The sequence below is a fragment of the Haliaeetus albicilla genome, chromosome 10 (genome assembly GCF_947461875.1).
Source record: "Haliaeetus albicilla chromosome 10, bHalAlb1.1, whole genome shotgun sequence".
Lineage (NCBI taxonomy): Eukaryota > Metazoa > Chordata > Aves > Accipitriformes > Accipitridae > Haliaeetus > Haliaeetus albicilla.
The window spans coordinates 11,200,134-11,219,363 of record NC_091492.1 but is presented as its reverse complement, the minus strand read 5'-3'; the positions used below and the strand labels follow the sequence as shown (position 1 = coordinate 11,219,363).

General features: G+C 36.1%; 1 protein-coding gene across 2 annotated transcripts in view; it reads right to left on the bottom strand.

Moving 5' to 3' along the window:
• LOC104323513 (transcription initiation factor TFIID subunit 4) overlaps positions 1-19,230 on the bottom strand; it is a 152,468-nt gene that overhangs the window by 35,575 nt on the left and 97,663 nt on the right. For both annotated transcript variants that reach the window (XM_069793461.1, XM_069793460.1), the window contains exon 14: positions 10,643-10,765. In XM_069793461.1, coding sequence (XP_069649562.1) covers positions 10,643-10,765 — 123 coding nt within the window. The remainder of the gene's footprint in view (positions 1-10,642; positions 10,766-19,230) is intronic.

Here is a 19,230-nt window from a genome sequence, read left to right as displayed (position 1 = left end):
AAATGACCTAGGGTTTCCATACACAATCTATATAATAGTTTAACTTGGTTTTAGTTAACGATGTGAAATATGTACGTGTGTATTCATTCATGCTTGGAAAAGTGCTAATACAGAACTAACTTACCAGTTAGCAAAACTGCCCTGTGAAACTAACTCCAGATACCCACAAAGTGGTACTGGTTAAAAAAGGTATAAAAATCATAATTTTATTCAAATCAATGTAACTTCACATAAACCAGAAAGTGAGCTTTTGCTCCAAAGACCAGAGGAAAAGGAGGGAAAAAACCCAGTTTGATTCATAAGTCATGGAGACACTCGTGATAATTTTATCACCGCAGTGCCTCTAGACTGTAAAAAATTTCCTTAAGTTGTTCCTGTTTTTTAACTTGTCTGCTTTTCTTTTTGACTGCCTCCCCATTGTCTGTATTTTAAAAAACCAACAAAACCACCAACAACAACAAAACAAACAAAAAACCCCACCAAAGCCCCAAAAACACCAGTGTAAAAAAAGCACGACAAGGTCAGGGAGCTGCGATCTGCCGTGCTGCATGATGCCCTTCCCTTCCTATTGCACCTCCCCTGCAGCAACTGGCTGCAAGCCTGTAACTTGAAGGCAAGCAGTAACTAAGTAACTAATAAATAAGGAGTATACCACTAAAGTAAACAGTACCCTAGCTATAATTAGCTAGCACAGACAAGCTGCTGGTGGTAGATGTCTCTCCGAGTTCCCTCAGGCCCTCTCCAGCCCAACACCCCCACAGAATCCCTTTAACCAGCATGCTCCTGTTTGACTCCAGGCAAAAGAAAAACAAAAACCCCTTTTTTCCTAGTCACTCACTAGAACAGAGTATGTAACAAAAGGAACACCAAGACGAAGATCCCACTATCAGATATTTTTACTATATTATTTCTTTGAAAGCGAAATACAGCCTGTAATATTCAAGACACATTGGGAAACTTCACAAACCTGCATTTAACACGCACTGACAGTCCCGAAGACTTTGTGCTCAAATAACACGAGACTTTTCAAAAGCTTGCAATATGCCAATTTCTAGAAAGTAAACCCTGTTTTTACCACTGAAAAAAAAGAGAAATAAAGCATTTCCTACATCAGAATCAGTTACAGATTAGCAAACCCACGTTCATGCAGTAAGAAACACAAGGAGATTGACAGGAACACTAACACACACAGCGATCCAACAAAAGCTTGTTGCAGGTAATTAATGTTCTACACGAGGCACGTTACTAACTTCAAACAAACTAACCACTGTGCTTAAAGTTAAGCATGTGCACATGTCCTTGCAGGTCGTGAGCTCAAACGCTTAACTTCTTGTGAATGTGGCCAAACAGGACCCATTTTACTATCTCTCTTACAAAGAAAGGATGTGCAATACACACTGTCCATGTAAACTTGTAAACAGTTTTTAACAAAGCTGAAAGGCTACTTTCAGCTCAAAGTTTAAATATGAGAGCCACACCTTTGAATTTTACCACTGGCAAATTTCAGCCAGATTCTGAAAGAGGAACGTGGACAGTAGGAGACTGGTCAACATTTGTGGAAGAAGTGTGAACACTCATTTCCAAATTAAACAAGTGTTTGCTCAAACTACTCTTACAATACAGAATAGATCATAGGGACTAAAAATACATCATGTTCATTGAAAAGCAAAGTTCATCACAATAAATTTGCCTGCACCACAAACTGCTGATACTGTGTCATTTCATAACAACATCAGTTAGGAAACCTGTAGTAGGGACCTGACTCTAAAATTTGTGTACATATACATATGAATAATATGCACATGTGAAATACTCTCAAACTGATAAATAAACCATTCAGACTTACAATACAATCTTGGAAGACATACATGGTAAAAGGAAACCATGAAAGGCCTGTCTTCATTCCTCTTTTCTTACAGTGAGCTTTTTTTTTTTTTTTTAATTCTAACTACTTAAAATGAAGGGATAATTTTTTACTACATGTTATAAGACAGCAAGTTCTGAATGAAATGTTTCTCTGTCAGGCTTTTTTTTTTTTTTTTTTAATTCAAGAACCTCTCCTTATCAGCAGAATATTGTATGGCAACATTCAACTGTAGCATAATGCATAGTGGTGGCAAGATCCATTTAAGGAGCATCAATACAGAGCTCCTGCAGAACTTTAGAAAGCTTGTACAGGTAACTTCACATTTTCAAGAAAGAGGAGCTTGTCTGGTTATTCCAAAATGTTTTCTCCATATCTTACATTATGAAATGTAAAAGAGACTCCCAGACAGATTTAATTACCCTGCCAGAAGAGGTTCTCTGAAATAGTCCAGACTTAACAGAGGCAGGTTTTAGATACTGTTTTTTGGGAGGGGGCTCAGACAACGGTTTGGTTCTACAATTTACATCAGGTAAAATAACAAAAAGTTCTGTTCAGCACATCTAGGTAAGGTGTTTACATTAGAAGCTAGCAACAGGATTCCCTTGAAGTTCAAGCCTGTTTGCCTAAAGGCTCAGGGTAAACTAAAATGTTAAATTACTGTTACCCTAATTGTCACTCTCTCTATGACCAGTGTTACTTGACTTCCTGTAAAGAATCAGGCTGGAAATATCCATGAATGGGCATCCTAATAAATTTCAAGTTCTTTAGACTTTTTCAAAGCCTTAGCTTCAGTAAAGGATTTAAGGCAAAAAGAAAAAAAAAAAAATTACTCCACAAAATTTATCTGGCATTGAATGGGATGGAAGGGAGAAGGTAATTAATCTACTTGATGATTCATCTGACTGTTCTGTAGGAGTATCAATTAAAAGGGAAACTTTGCCACTTTAAGATACAGGTCTAAATCCTTCCATGTATATGCTGAAAAGTTACACCTTGGAAATTTTCTGGTCAGGTTTTAAAAATTATTTTCACTGACATCTAAAAATGTCATAGCACCTTGGGCCTTACCTTCTGAAGTAAGTCTTCTCAATGGAGAGACTCAAGTCAATTTTGACAAACCCTCAGCTAGACCCTTTCAGACTTTCTTTCTCTTAGTCTTATCAGTTTTATTTAGCCAGAAGAAAGAAAAATTCTGGAATTATACGCGTCAGAAAAACAGAGGCTGCAAAATATAGTTTATCCTTCAGTGTCTGGAAATCCGGAAGACAAATGGAAAAGACAATTGAAAATACAGAAAAAACCAACCCCAACCCAAACCCCAAACAAAAAACAAAAAGCAGGCTCACATACCCTCCGTCCCCACAAATCTTCAAGGTAGCTGCCTTTTTCAAGAAGATAAAACAATACTCTTTCACAGTAACAGCAGCAGACCTCTATAGGGATTGACAAATAATGGATGAACTATTAACTACTCAAAAGTCATTTTGCCAGGTTCTCATTTTCCATGCTAATAAGCTGCACACACTATATTTATAAAATATCCATAAATAAAAAGACTGTATTTAATATTGCCACACTGATAAAATTATTTTATTTTTTTAAATGCAATCTTTTTTTTCTTTTTTAACCAAGAAGGATTTTAATTTAAAAAAAAACAAAAACAAAAAACCACTCCAGTAAAAAACCTTTGAAAAGCAGGGAAAGAAATGCTGTAATGGTCTCCTCCTGTGTGCTAGATCAACATCACGCAGTCAGGTGGGATCAACTACCATTTCCATCTCCAAATGAAGTAAAAATCAAATTTGTCTTGACCAATAAGGAAAAATGATTAATATCATTAAACCTCTGTCAGAATATTTTGTGTTACATAGATCAAAGGAATACACACAGTATGCAAACCTGTTCTACTAGTAAAAAAGAATGTTTTTGGTGGCACAGAGCCACTTTCTATTTTCTTGCATTGCTGCCTGGGTTTTTCCTCCTGTCAACTGAGATCCATGCAAAATTGTTCTACTGCCTCCTGACTCACTGTCTGTATTCCTGCCTGTTTGCAACTGACACAGAAATGTACTTCTATACATTCACTCCAAATTAGAATTATTAATCATCAATGTAAACACAGCATTATCCATCATCTTTAATGCCTTCCTACTTTTTACTAAGTCTGTAAAATCCATTAATGTTTACAAATCTTGTTCCACAAACTAAAACCAGAATTCTAAAAAAATAAAATGTGTTCATCATGGGCTAAAACACAGTTTTAAATTAAATTTTTTAAAAAGGAAATTCATCATTGGGGCAATTAATTTTTAAATTGAAATCTCATTTATTTAAGAATGAGAAAAACAGTTGCAATTATTAATTAGGAGAACATCTATATTGTCTTTTAAAAGACCAGTTTTCAAATAGATATTAACACATTTCTTGTGAATTATTTTAATATTTATTTGACCTTTGAAAACAACAAGTAAAAGAAGCCAGAGAAGCTGAAGCTATACTTGAGATTTTCAAAGACTCATAAAGTACTATGCATGTAATTCTATAAAAAAAATGTTAAGGACAGACTTCTTAATTTTCTTCTGTCTCCTTGAAAATTCAAACCCATATATTTAACTGATAGTTTTAGGATACCTCAAATGAAATCACAACTGTCAGCAGCAGTGACATCCTACACCAAAACAGGTCTGAGAGAACCACTGCATTCTATCACGTCAGTGATACATGGAGCAAAGAGTGCTTGAAAAGGCAATGATACAATAAATCATAAAAATTTCTCCTGTTCTGCTGTTAGTCTACAGGTTTAAAAGCGCAAAAAGCAAGCTTTAACTTCTTGGACCATAAACACTTGCAAAAGATGTTCTGGTCTATTGTATCTGCTTTCATATAACTCAAGCTTAACAAGTGTAAAGGATCTTTAGATTCCAGTGCTTTCTAAACATAACCTGACCACTTAAAACAAAAAGTAAGTTATCAAGAGCCAAGTATACAGTACAAAGACCAAGCTGAGACTTGAGTTGTAGAACAAGTCATTCCAAGGATCTTTGAAAGTGGTTGCCATAAAATTACTTTAGTTCCAAAAAGGTGAGGGAATTGCCTAAAGATTTGCTCAGAGCATGGCAATCCCACTGACTGGTGTTTTTCCCCAAAATAAAAGACCTATTCATTGGTTCTAATTCTTTCAGATCTGTCAGAAGCAGTTATGCCTCACAGTTATGTTGGCTGATTCGTGAACTTCTAAACCTGCATGATATTCGTTGAGTAGACGCTTTGGAGAGAACCCAGTGCACAACCCTTCTGTCACAAAGACTTCTGCAAGACACTCTATACATATCTTTTTGTTTAAAAGAGCAAGAAAAGAAGGAAATAAGGCCAGGTTTTCCAAGAGACAGCTCTGTCATACTTTTTTATCATGTCTGACCCATTCCAAAGAGAAAATTACCTAGTATCCTGATTTCTTCTTAACATTGTTAAAATACTAACAACGGATTTGAGGAATAATTGCAGGGTTGCTGAAATGTCTATGGATAACCCAAGCATGAAGTGAGAATGCCAGCTGTAATGTGTGCAAACACAATAATCATGTTCAATCCTGGATAACTAAAAAGAGACCGTAGGCAAAAGTACTTCTTTCCAACTATGTCACAGTACCCAAGTGCCTCCCAAACAATCATGACTTCATCCTTACATTTCCACTTAGAAATTAGGAATTAGGAATTACTAGTAGTACAAAGATCTGACAGAGAGGAATATTAAGTAACTTTTCTATGTCTACATTTGGAAGTCTCTGGTATAACACAGATTTCCATGTCTCAAATCAGAATCTCAACCATGTTTTATACAAAACCTTAACATGAGAACAGCTTTAAAATGCTCAAATTATACCATCTGAAAGATTAATTTAATTAAAAAAATGTGGTGCCTTGTACCCGAAATACATTTCACAATCACCTTAGTAATTAGCTTTTCTCTACACAAAACATCACTGTTCTAACTGTAGTTGTGTAGGGACTTTCCAGGCCTGCAAGAACATTACTTTTCTTGGAATATACTGGATGAGAAAAGACACAAAGTATCAGATCTCCCCTTGGAGTGCTAGCCCAACATGCCCTCCTGCAAATTTTGGAAGATGGCGTTTGGGATAGTTTGCTGAATATTCTTAAGACAACTACTCTTCCACTATGCGAGAAAGAGGTTTTTTTCTTATCCCTAAAATGACTGTCTTCAATAAGTGGTGATTCACTGAACTAGCCCTGAAGCTGCCTTTGGAAGCTCAGTATTCAAAAACCATCTGTGCCAGCAAGTACCAGGAGAGGGCTTGATATTTAAACAAATTATACCCTCAGATATTTCAAACATATACTCTGTATTTATGTATTTTGGGATACTAGCCATAGGTCTTGATGAAAAGCCAAATTATTTCATTATTATTATTATTCTTAAATACAGAAAAATACTTGCATTTAACCTCTACACTTTAATTCCATAGTAAAAAAAGAGGGACTTTGAAATAAGCAAATTCTGCATTCAGGCCACCTTAGCACTACTCAAATATTTAACTTGTAAAGCTACCTGACCTAGTCTTGTGATGGTTAATGCTTTTCTAAAAGCTTTAACTCTTACAATTACATGAAAATATCTATCTATAAACAAAACCGATTTTTAATCCTAATTCTTAAAAGCCTTACAATTCAAGAAAAGCTTGAAAATATGAACTGAACAGATTCAAAATCCATAAGGTAAACAAAAGCAACTAAAAAACTTATTATTTTTATTCTGACATTAGAGGTGCTTAAGGATACTAACTAAAGAGCTTAAATGGTTGCTGTCTTCCCTTTCCTGTGTATGTCATCCACTGCCCTACCTTTGCCATCTACTGCTGTGTACCAACACAGGCATTAACAGGACCCACACAGCAAATGAAAATTAGGCAGTACTGCTGCTAAATGCATAACATGGTTCAGGATTGTTAGATACCTAACTTGATAATCATGCATTAAATTCCAAAAAGCAGTAGCATTTAAAGATATTTTCCAATAATTTTATCTAGTATCATTAAATAAATTAAAACACCTACAAAATTCTGCAAATGCAGTATTTTCAACTCTGCAAGGCAGAGAAGCTGAATTCTTCCAAAGGTATCTCATTTCTCTTTACCCCTTCTCTTTCACTCTTGATCTAAACTGCATTATAATAATAAGCAGGCTGAATTACTAATGAGCTGCCGGCTGCTACAGAGGAAGCTATGTTCCTAGCAGATTATCTAAAATATGAGAAGACAAGAAAGGTACTAAAAAGAAAGCGAATGAAGAGCAGGTGATCTCAAGTTTGCTGTCTGCCTCGTAAGTTCCTTTTCCAGTGCTCACTGGGCTCTAGGCCAAACTACTTCAGCAAGCTAAGCAGAAACTATTCAATTCTTATTGTTGTTAGGTTAGTTTTCTGCCAATTTATCAAATGGAAACGGTTAGCACAGGGTACAGCAAGAGCCAGAGCCAATGAAAGGGAAGGGGCAGGAATGCACTACTAGGGATTGGGATAGAGATCACAGTCAGATTAGCTCAGGCTACTGTGTAATCACAGTCTGAAACTAGTTACACATTTGGTGGCAGTGTTATTTGAGGACGTCTAGCCCCTGCTCATCCACTTTTTTATAAAAACCTTTTTCCCATTTTTTTGAAAGGAATTTTTTATATGGCTGCATGGAGAAGCAAATCAAAGAACATAGATGATGTAAAAATAACCTCACTCCAAAACTGCTATTTTTCCATCTCCCCAAGCAATCAAAAAACCCAGCCGTACTAGTACAATAGAGGCAAATGATGGGTCTGGCCTTGATAACTTAAGTTAATCCTGCCACCTGAAAAAAAAAAAAAATCTATTTGGCTATGGCTTGAAAACAAGCAAAGAAGTCCAAATGAGCCCTGGCAATGTGAGACAGAGAACAAGTTTAAAGAAAACACTCTTGAACAAAGTGCTGGTGGAGAAATACTTGCAGTTACGAGCACAAGCTTTTTCACATTTATAAAAGCTGTGTAAGAGCTGTTTCTCAGTATACAACAAACAGTACTCAGAAACACTAAGCTTTTCCACCAACTTTTTCTCTCAAGCAAAATAACTGTCACTGCTGCCTAAACTGACCTCCTGCTCAGATCAAAAGGGTATTATTAAAAAGATTCAATTTCCAAAGAGAAATTGTGAGCTAGTATTTCTGTTGAACCAAGAAGTTGGACTGCAATCCAACACTTCTCATTGAAAAAAAGAGCCAATGCAACTAAGTAAAATATCAAACAACAGATAGTTCAGAAAAGGAAAAAATGTAACATGAAGGGGTGGGATGATTTGTAAATGGTATCTCTTTGAATCAGCAAGCACACTGTGTCCCAGCTGCAACAAAAGCACACGTGTATGTCAAAAAGGATTAATGATCAGACCAGCAACTTTAAGGACAAAACCTGGATGTTTTGACCAAAAAAAAAAAAAAAAAAAGAGGCAGGCCAAGAAAGCTCTTGCCAAGTCAGACCTTGCAAACAGAGATTATCAGTAGCAAGACTTAAGAAGCTTAGAAATTGCTTAGAGAAATCAGAGGGTCGTAGACATAGTGGAAGTCAGACATCTGAAGGTGGAACTGGGCTAAGTGGATGTCTGTAAAACAGGACACGGTCTTATTACATTTTTCTATGTTGTTTATAGTCTCCAGAAATCCAAAGAAGAGAAATCAGATAGTCTTAGACAAACAGTGCAAATTTCCAGTACCTTTTTAGAGTGAAACATTTTTGAGGAGTTGAGTTTATTTCTGCATAGCAGCCCTAATAAGTAGGTCAGAAGAATAACAGAAAGAGGGAGTTTGTAGCAGCCAACTTGCATGACACAGCTTCTACAATATTTTAGATCCTATCCCCAGAAAAGGCACTGAATACTCCAGATACAGTATCCAAGTCCTTGAAATCAGCTTGCAGCCAGGCACCAATGTCAGTTGGCCAGGATGGTTAGAAGCTAGGAGGAGAGGGATGGGAACAACCCAGTCTGAACTGGCAAAACAGCCACACAATTCATGACTCCAGGAAATCCACGTATCGGCAAAAACTTCAAGGATAATTTGTCAATTGAGTAACATAGAAGTTCAGCAAAATTGGGGCTAGGGGAGCAATAAAAGGAAGCAAAAAATCTCCAGAAGTCTTTGGAATTTGCAACAGACCTTTATCTTTCTTTGAAGCACTGTACCAGGAGAGTATGGAGCTTCTAGAGAGAAGGGGAAGCTGTTCGCCATAACCCATTCAGGCATATAGCTCTGAATAAAATGTTTCACTGAAGGTGACCACAATTTGGTTCATCAAATTATAAAAGCTTAAAAAAGGATAATTTTTTTAAAAAGGGGCAATAGACAAAAATTAAATTCCGATACTTAGGAGAAAATATTCCTTTGGTCAAGTAAAGACAAGCGGGCAATGTACATTTGTTAAATTCTGAAGGGATCCATGTATTATTAGAAGGTTCAGATTATTTCTAAATTAATTTTGTGTGAAAGCCAAAGCTATTGCTATCCAGTTGAGCTTCTAATGAAAGTTTCTTTTGGCCTGTTGTTGCGGGATTTCTTACAGGAGCATATGGAGGAGAACAGAATTCTTTACCGAATGTAAGACAAGGAGGGAGACTGAAAGGAAGGGAATGTATCAGGACAACACAAAGCCCGGGAAGCTCCCTCAGTCTGAAACTAATTTGACCAGAAAACAGGAGCATCTCCTACATATCTGAAGTCACAAGTCAACTTTAGAACATAAACAAGATCTACTTCTATTCCTAGCTCAGCTAATTCCTTAGCACTACTCTTAGCACATGAAAAGAGAGAGAAGTCAGATAAAAGCTATCCAAAATGGGAAACAAAAAGGCCTTTGGAAATGCCTGGCATTTAGACAGTCAAATGTCTGAGCCAAAACTGTTAGTCAGTTATTCAAAACAAAACGTTTGCATTTTCCTCACAACAGACATATAACAGGGAGAATTACTTTGACTCCTATTGTGTAGGCATATTTAGCAGAAACAAAAGAAGCCCAACTATAGCTGTACTAAACAACACAGTACTCTTTACAGAGTTATCCAAGGTAATGCAACCATGTTACCGTACCTCTCCACCTTGGTTAATATATATCACGCTTTTGATGATTTTGTATTCCATCATGTAGTATAGCTATTTCTCCATTTAAGATAACAGGAGAATCATGCTAACGAATCCGATTCAACTTCTAGAACACAGTATTCTTATTAAAATTACATACAATTTAGCATTATTACAAACTCATCTTTGCAGTTGCATGGGACAACCAGCCATTCTGTAAAAAGTTTTGACACATATTTGTCACAAAACCACACTTACTGGTATTACTACAAACTCTTGGTCCAAACTGTAAGCAAGACTACAGTCATGTTTTTCCAGATATTTCATGCCCTACTCCTTTTTTCTGTTTTCCTCTGGATTATGAAGAGGAGAAAACAAGTATAAAGGCAGTGAACAGTTTAAGGGACAGACCTATACTTGACTTTCAACTTATTTTTAAAATATCCTTTCATTATCTGTTGAAAGTTAACACTTGAAAATACAACTAAGAGATGTCATTTTAACTGTGGCAAGACAAACTGGACCCACAGCCTTTCTAATTTAGTAATTTGCATCACCTTTTCCAAGTTACACAGTTCAGTGAAAATACTGGCATACAGCATCTCTAGTTATTCCTACTAGGTTTTGAAATAATAATTTCTCTTATTCTGTGTATAGACATATACCTCTCCTCCTATGGTAAGCAGTCCAGGTGAATCAAGCTTCCGTTTCTTCCGGGGACCAATAGCTGCCAATGCAGTTAGATTGGCATCCCTCTGCCTCATTTGTGCAAGTTCTTGCTGCTGCATCTATTAGAGGAAGAAAAAACTCTTTAGTTTTTATTCTGCTGTCATTTCAAAAAGTTACTCTCAGACTTGCGAGCATGAGGTAAAAGTCACACATGAGCAATCTCTAAGTACTTTGCTGTTCCTAGAAATACCATTTTAGCAGCTCAAGCATGCAGCCTTGCAGTAGAGTAACAATGAAGATATGGAAGTTCTCTTGACTTTCGACAGGATTTCTGCTTCCAAATAACTCAACTGTTTTTGAAAACTCCATCCTTATCCTTGAAAAATGCCTTAGCCAGTAAGTACTATATACTAACTACACATCTCCAGTTTAAGATTGATATGAAGAGTATAAATACCAACTCAAATCCTCAAAAAACCATCTCAAACATTTTCTTTCATCGCAGATTTACTTGGGGTATTAAAATATACTTGGTATTTGCTTCTGTACCTAAATTAATAAAACACCCCTATCTAAACATTAGCAGAAGTTAATGCTGACGCAAAAAACCCTACAAAATGAATTTACAACTGCTTTCTGGGATAAGAATTTAGGTAACAACACATTTGACCAGTTTGAGGCTAAGCAGCCAACCTGCCAGTTGCATTACATAACAACATAGCATGCTACAGAAAATAAGAGAAAATACTCTGGCCACCCCATGACGAAAAGGTAAGATTGCATATTCATTATAAACTGTATAATCCTTCAGAGAGTTAATGATAAGAGACATATTCCCATGAACAATATTACTTTAATAAATACTCTGATCATCAATACTACACAAGAATAGCTGATTAGGTAATGCAGCATATGATTTTAATTAGATAAAAGCACTCATAGCTCTTAGTAATCATTAATTTCAAAACTTTGGGTTTGCAAAATCCTTCAATAAATTCAGAGGAGGTGTTTGTTTTCTGATCCCATTGATGTCATACTTGTTCCCACCTCAACAGAAATCCACAGAACACTACCTCAAGAAATCCAGTAGTAGTAATAAAAACATTGTATGATACAGGCACAATTCTTCACTAAAATAAAACTGAACTGACAAGTGTAGATAGAAGCGTCTCAGCCATTACTTACATGTGAGCTGCATAGACAAGCAGGGCCTGAACTATCTTGGCCAATGTTGAAAGGAAAGGAGGTTTAAACAAAAAAGTACCAATGTATGGTATCTTTTTTCCATTCATTTCTGCCTAGAAAAGCAGGTCCACTTCATACATCCTATTTAGTGCATTTTTTCATGTTTACTCATTTAGCAATGCGACATTATTTTCACATTCTTCAGAGAAATTCAGTACATTTAGAGTTTGAAAAGCCATTTTTCACATTTTTATGCTATATATTTTGGAACTTCAGTTACTATCATAACTTCAATATAGCATTATATACAAACACACATCTCATTTATCTACAGGATAAAAGAATTTCCTAAATACAAAAAAGAAATGTGGAAAAATATCTAAATAATAGTGCAAAGGTCTATACATACTTCTCTTTGCCAATTCATATTAGGTTTTTAGCTCAAATATCTTTGGCTCTCTTCCAGATTAAATGCCAGTTAGACAGACCTGCCCGCTTACCCTTTCAAGGTAGATAGCAACAGTGGTGAGCTCTAATCATTTACAAAGGTCATGATCGGAAGCTAGCCCGTAAGCAGTCATTTAAAATTCAATTGATCCCTATTTGTAGTCAGGGAAAGAAAATGGACATTTCAGCTGTATTGTAATTATGAGGCTTCAAGGCAACTGTAAATAGATGTGCAAATCCAGATACTGGCAAATACCTTAGAGAAGAAATTATTACTATAGTATAACATATATCCAGGAAAGGTTGAAGATAAAACTGCATATAAAAAAAGATCAATCATCTTTTTGCTAATTTGCCATGCTTGCCAGCCTATAAGGGTTATCACAATTATCAGAAGTCTGATGAATATTTAAGCAAGGGCCAACTGGCTTACAGTGATCTCAGACGAAGTTGTAAAGTGGATGGCTTCACAGAATAAGAAATTTTGCACTGGAGTAAGTATTTGTTTCCTGGGAGGTGCAGGTCAGAAATATAGTCTAGTAGGTAACTGGTATCATGCAAAGGTTATTATATGATTATCTTATCCAGAGTCACCATTTTCAGACCAACAGTACGCTAATACTGACTTGGCTCTTTGGACTACCTCTACTGCGATATACAGTGATTGTTTCAACATGTAATATAAGCACACAGTGCCTCTGAAAAGTTGTTCTAAGAACTATAATTTAGTATTGTTTTATTTTTGCACATGCAAATTGTAAAACAAAACATGCCGTTTCTCTAAATTCCACATAGTGGGGGACAAATCCTACCCTCACTTCGAAACCTGCAAAGTGTCTGGTGCTGTTTTACAAAGAAAACATGGAATAGATTCAAGAGTCTGCGGAAGTTTGTACTCGTTTATTCATCAGGTTCTTTGTCCTTTCTTTTTGATTCAGGGAGAAGAGCTAAAGATAGTTCTTTATATCACATACTAATTTTTGACAAATGTGTTGGCCTAGCACTGATTGTCCAAACAAATGCACGAGATTTTCAGCTCCCTGTAATTTAGCACATGACAGGAAACCTGCCTCAGCAGACAGAGCCAAAGGAGCTGGGCTCTGTTCTACTGACACTGGGTGAATACCAGCAAGACCTTTCCCTTCACTTCCCTGTGCCTCTCACCCCGCTTCACCCAGCTTGTCCATTGAGGCTATAAGGTCTCCAGCCATGGATCCTCCTCTACTACATGCCTTACTTATGATCTAGTCCCAGTGGGACTAACAGATACTGCTTTAATACAAATAAGGAATATGCTGCCAGGTACAAAAACTCCAAACAAAAAACCAATACAATTTCTGACATTGGTTTTACAGCACACACCTTGGCATACAATAGGAATGAACAACCTTCTTATGTAAACCTTAATGAATGTTGGTCAAAAAATATCAAATACATCAAACACACATGCATCATCAGTAAGGTCACAGTATCCTGATGTTTTATAAAATAAGGGCTGAAGTGCTGAAATACTTGATGGATACTATGTTGCACAAATTCTCATCAATCTTTTAAAAATTAATTCAGTGATTTTTTTTTTTCCCAAAGCTCATCTGAAGGCAGAGTATCATAAAATTACATTTTAAAATAATCAAAAGAATAATGATCTTGATACTGATTACCAACAGAAGCCTTCATCTTGCAGTGGTTAATGTACTCCAGGTGGCTTAAGGGAACATCTCTGCACACTCACTATTAACTATCAATTTGCTTACAATAAAACATCTTTGTAGTTTATGGATACTTACTAGTGAGACATTTGACAAGATTCCTGGATGTTATTTAACATCCCAGAGCAGACTAACCACCATTGTTGGCTTCTTCATACCCCCAATTCCAACTTTCTCTTCTTTCCATCTCAAAGTCACATACTTCTGTTTTTTCATAACCTACATCAGATTATCTGTGCCAGTCTCTTTCCTACTCATCATCTGACTCTTCATCAAAAATATTATCCTCAACTGTAATCTTTGGGGTTAAAAAAAAAAAAAAAAAAAAAGCGGTATCTTGGCTTCAGTTCAGAAGAAGGGGACACTGCCTTTCATGAAGACATTTACACATGCAATGTGACTGCTAACATCCGATTCAACAGGAGCTTTTCAAAATTAATGCCATGGAAATATGAGCTATTTTTAATAGTCATAAAACCTGATATGGTTATTGCAGGTATCTTGCAAGAAGTTTAGGAATAGCCAAACAGTTTTGTGGGAGTTGTGTAATTAACGTAGATTTAATTACTCTAATTTGGTGCGAACAGAGATTACTTTTAAAACATACCTCTTGTACAACCAGATGCCAAATGCATGACTCTGACCAGTGGAAGCTCTCCTCCCCAGCATACTCTGGAACCGTATTCTCTACATCAAGTGGAAATGACTTTGCAACTAGCTTTGCGTACATAGTTCCAAAGTAATCACCCTCTGAATTCTCAGCGCTAAGAATAGCGTGAATTAAATGTAGCCATCTTCAATGTTCTGAAATTACTCTTAAAAGTACCTGAGAAACTAAAGCTACTTCAGCTTCTTACTTTACGTGATCAGTTATGTTTTAAAGTTGCAAAGGAGCCTGTTACTACAATATAGTTTATCTTCTAACTAAGCCAGTTAATAATTTCTGGATATTTAAACAAATGAAGCACCTGTTAATATCTATACATCCTGATAAAATAAATAAATTTCCTGTTAATTAACATGATTTAGCAGAAATGAATCTAACTTACTACATCAACCAACAAGATACAACCGTTTGATAATTGCATTCATTCACAGTCTCATTTTCCTATTGGACTGCTGATGCAGTATCATTCTTTAACTTGCCTTCATCACAATTAATATGGATATGTCTATCAATAGCATATTAAAAATTTTTGCCCTCTGGGAAGGAAGCAATACTTCATTCAGAACCACACTAATCAACAACAATTAACTTTTTTGAAAGTCAAAATATTTATCTAAAATATAGACAAATATTCCAATATAGTATTCAAGAAAAAATGCTTACAAATGAGATGCTGCTCCTTGCTCCTTATCTGATCCCAATTTATTTCTAGCATGCCATTTACTTACTGAGAGGTATTTCATTACTTAATGACAACTTGAAGAGATCCCTTTGATGAAAAGTACAGTATAAGAATTAAGCACCAATATTATTTCACACAAGGAAATTTTCTTCTTTGTGATGGTGGCATAACATTACAACTACAAAAAGAACACTACTTCACTACTTTATTAGTAAAGCTAACAACAGAGGTTCTAAAATTTTAGTTTTCCTTAGATCATTATTTGTTATGATACATTTAGGTATTTCAGAAAGAAGTGCCACAAGCCATATGCCACAAGGAAGACAGCCATATGTCTATCTGAAGTATCAACATTAGAACTTAAAATCTCAATTTAGTAATTTCCAAAACGAAGAACGCACTTATTCATGGCATGCTTTGTAAATAATTTTGCAAGAGAAACCAAGCATTTACTTTAAGCCTTTTTCACTTTAAGCCTTTTCTGCACTACAAGCCGTCATAAGAACAGTTACTGAGATACTAATAAATAAATATATGGTGTGATCACATGCTCAGTGAATTTTTTTTTCCTTAGATTTCTACTTCCACTGGCAGTTGTGGCAGTCCACACAACTGGAAGAAACCACCTGTTTCACAAATTAGTGTGGTTTCATTTTCAAGATTTCTTTCAGAACTAAATCCCCCATCCATTACTCTAACTAGTATTTTAATAGAGAACAGTGAAGATTATTATCCACTTTTCTACAAGATCAACTAATCCAAGAGTGCATTCAAGGAAGTTATGGCTAGAGGAATAAATTCTATGGATTTGTTCAAGGTATGAATTTGGTCTGGAAAGACAACTCTAAAACAAATGCTGGATACTTGGTATGAACATCTACAGATCTCAAGCCAAACACCTTCTCCAATCCAGAAAATTAAATGGCCTAGCAGTGGCTGTAATCTGTACTGTTAACAGAGGATTATTCCTCTTCAGTGAGCACAAGTGTGTTAAAGTCAGCTATGCAAACATCCCAGTGAATCTCGCCTGCTCACCTGAACCCACAGGAAAAGGGAATGTCAAACAGCTAGCAAGGCACTGCACTACTCAACAGAAAGACAGGAGCTGTTCAAAACCAAAAAGCATCTTGAAAGGAAGGCAAAATGTGCTCCAAATGGAGGGCAAAACCTAAGCAAACTGAAATTAGCTTTGTTTAAAGCAGAGATGTAGACGAAATACGAGCCTGAGCTGTAGCTGGTAAAGACTGCACTAAGAAATTTCCTTCAATATGATCAGAAAGTAAGAGGACGACTGGGACTCTTTAACAATTCAAGTCTACATATAAGTACCTTTAAAAATAAAAGGGAGAAGAGGGAGTGGCATCATGTAAGAGAGAGAAAGGTCAAAGAGGTGTTTTTCTACCTACAGGCAGAAATCAGGGATAATTTTAGGCCTGGAAGGAAAATAACTTGGTGACAGAGAGACAGAGATGACTGTGAAGATAAAGAAGAAAGAGCTTGAGGAAGTAGTCAAGTATGTTTAAATACTGTCAATATAGGATTTGATAAGGGAATAGAAGCTGAGTTGTAAAAGTTTCTGTAGTCACAGAGCCAACTCAGCCCACAAAGAACTAGATTTTGGCTACTTACAATTCCCAACATAGTTCAGAAATACCACCTAAGAAGAAGAAAAGAGGACAGAGAAGAGGCTAACAGCACAACAGAAGCTATAAATATCGACAGACTGTAAACCGCAATCAAGAATGAAGACAGCCAGGAATGAACACCAAATAGGAAACTGGCAACGGAGAGTGCTAGATGACAGAAATGTTTGATGAAAGCAAGATCATATAAACAATGATTTAAGCATTGATTTCTATCCAACAGGCATCAATGAAGATCCCTCCTAATTCTGTTTGCGATGGATAGTTTAATTCCTGGTAACAGGGTCACATGCTGGAAAAAGCTTGTCTTAATTGATGGTTCTGCAACATATATCTATCAGTCTCAGACAGTGATTACACCCCTTGGAAAAACATCTTTTTTGCTGAGGAGAGCTTGAAATGTGGAGCCATTACACATATCCTAAGATGTCCACAACAGAAGGTGCAATTAAAAAAATGAAACTCATTAAAAATGCTGGCAGTAACCTCAACAAGTCCAGGACAATGATCAAGAAGGATCGGTACATCAGTGAACTTCAGAGAGACAGTCTTGAAAAACAGATAATGTCTGCAGAATGCCCATGCTGTGCTCCCGCCTCTCTTTTGTACTACCGAAGTCCCTAAAGCTCAGCAGAACTCCTACAGCAATAGCGTGCTGGTCCAAAGTACCTAAAGTTTAGAAGTGGCCCTGCAACAATGCAATACCAGAGAAGTATTACATGTGTAACAGCAAATCATACATGGAACACATTCTGTGAGAATTTAACCATCACGGCTCTGCCAAATTACATATAATTTTCTTCAGTACAAAGCTGGAATGCTACTTCTCCACAAGAGTTGTCCCACAACTCAGTAGAAGTTCCAACCATCACTTGCTATGGCTGCACATCTATTTGAAGTAGATCAAGATTTTACTTTACTGAAAAAGGTGTGTGTGTTGGGTATTTTTCTTCTTCCTTTTTTTTTTTTTCTTTCCCACACACTTTTAACAACAGTTGAAAATTATTGCATAGTGTTTGAAAAAAAATCACCCTGGGCAAAGACTAAGCTGGGAACATTTCAGCCCCCAAAATGAATGTTTCTCAAAATAATGAGCATTTGAATACAGTTCTGGAACCTTAACTGGGGTAGTTTTGATCAAGTGTCTTTCCTACAATAGGCATTTGTGTTTATTACATCTAATTTCATTACGTTCTAGAAGTTTACTCAGATTTTCCATTAACATTTGCCGTATTACTTTCAACACAATATATGTCAAACTTCTGATACAGAAAATGCCAGGTGCATCCTGCCTTTCATTTTTATTTTTCCCTGAAAAAAAACCTTAATTGTAATCTTCTCCACTCATGTACATTACCCAGTTAAATGTGATTTTTAAAATAATTATCAGTGAAACTACAATTTTATCTCCTTACTACTCAAGACCACATACTGTCTGAACTGATTCATATATATATATATATTCATACTCATAGGTTTAATTTTCTTGGAGGTTTCCTTAAAAGCTTACTTAGAGCTTACAAAAAAAATCAAAAGCATGAAGAATTTTGAGAATTATTTTAAAGTCTTGTAATTCTTTAACATACTTCATCTCTAGTACGATTTTATTCCCTAAATAGTTTTAAGTTCTTATCCCACTAGCCCCTTTAATCAACTAATGCTCTTTATGGGTATATATGAACTTCTTTTTGTTAATTCTGTATATTCTTGGTTAGTTGCCTTTTTGATTTTTCCAAATACAGTGCACTATTTTAATTTAACTTAAACCCACTTATTTCTGCAACTGTCCAACCATCTCTTAAGCTACACATTCCTACCTATAGTAATACAAGGTGTAATAAATACTTTTTTTAGAATGATATCCCTCAAATTCCTCTGAAAGAGTTCTACAACAATGGGTTTTTTTGTCCTTCCAGTAACCTTAATCATTAAATTTCTTCATTCCTCAAAATCTGCTGTTGGGGCTCCAGCACATTTTGTCTGGTTTTGGTTATACTATTCCTCAAACAACTTACCTCCAGTAGCACCAGTTCGAGGCTCTTCCATGCTAAGCTGGAGACACCCCTATTTTAAGCCTTTATATTCTTTAGGTCCCATAACAGTGTTTGGCAGATTCACCGAGCCAAATACAGATCATTTGAGCAAAGGGTTTCTGAGGCATGGACAACTGGCAGCATCAGCATTACTAGAACCGGCAACTTTTTGAGATGCCAGTAATTTACTTGTAAGATCAGAAAAAGTTCTGAAACGA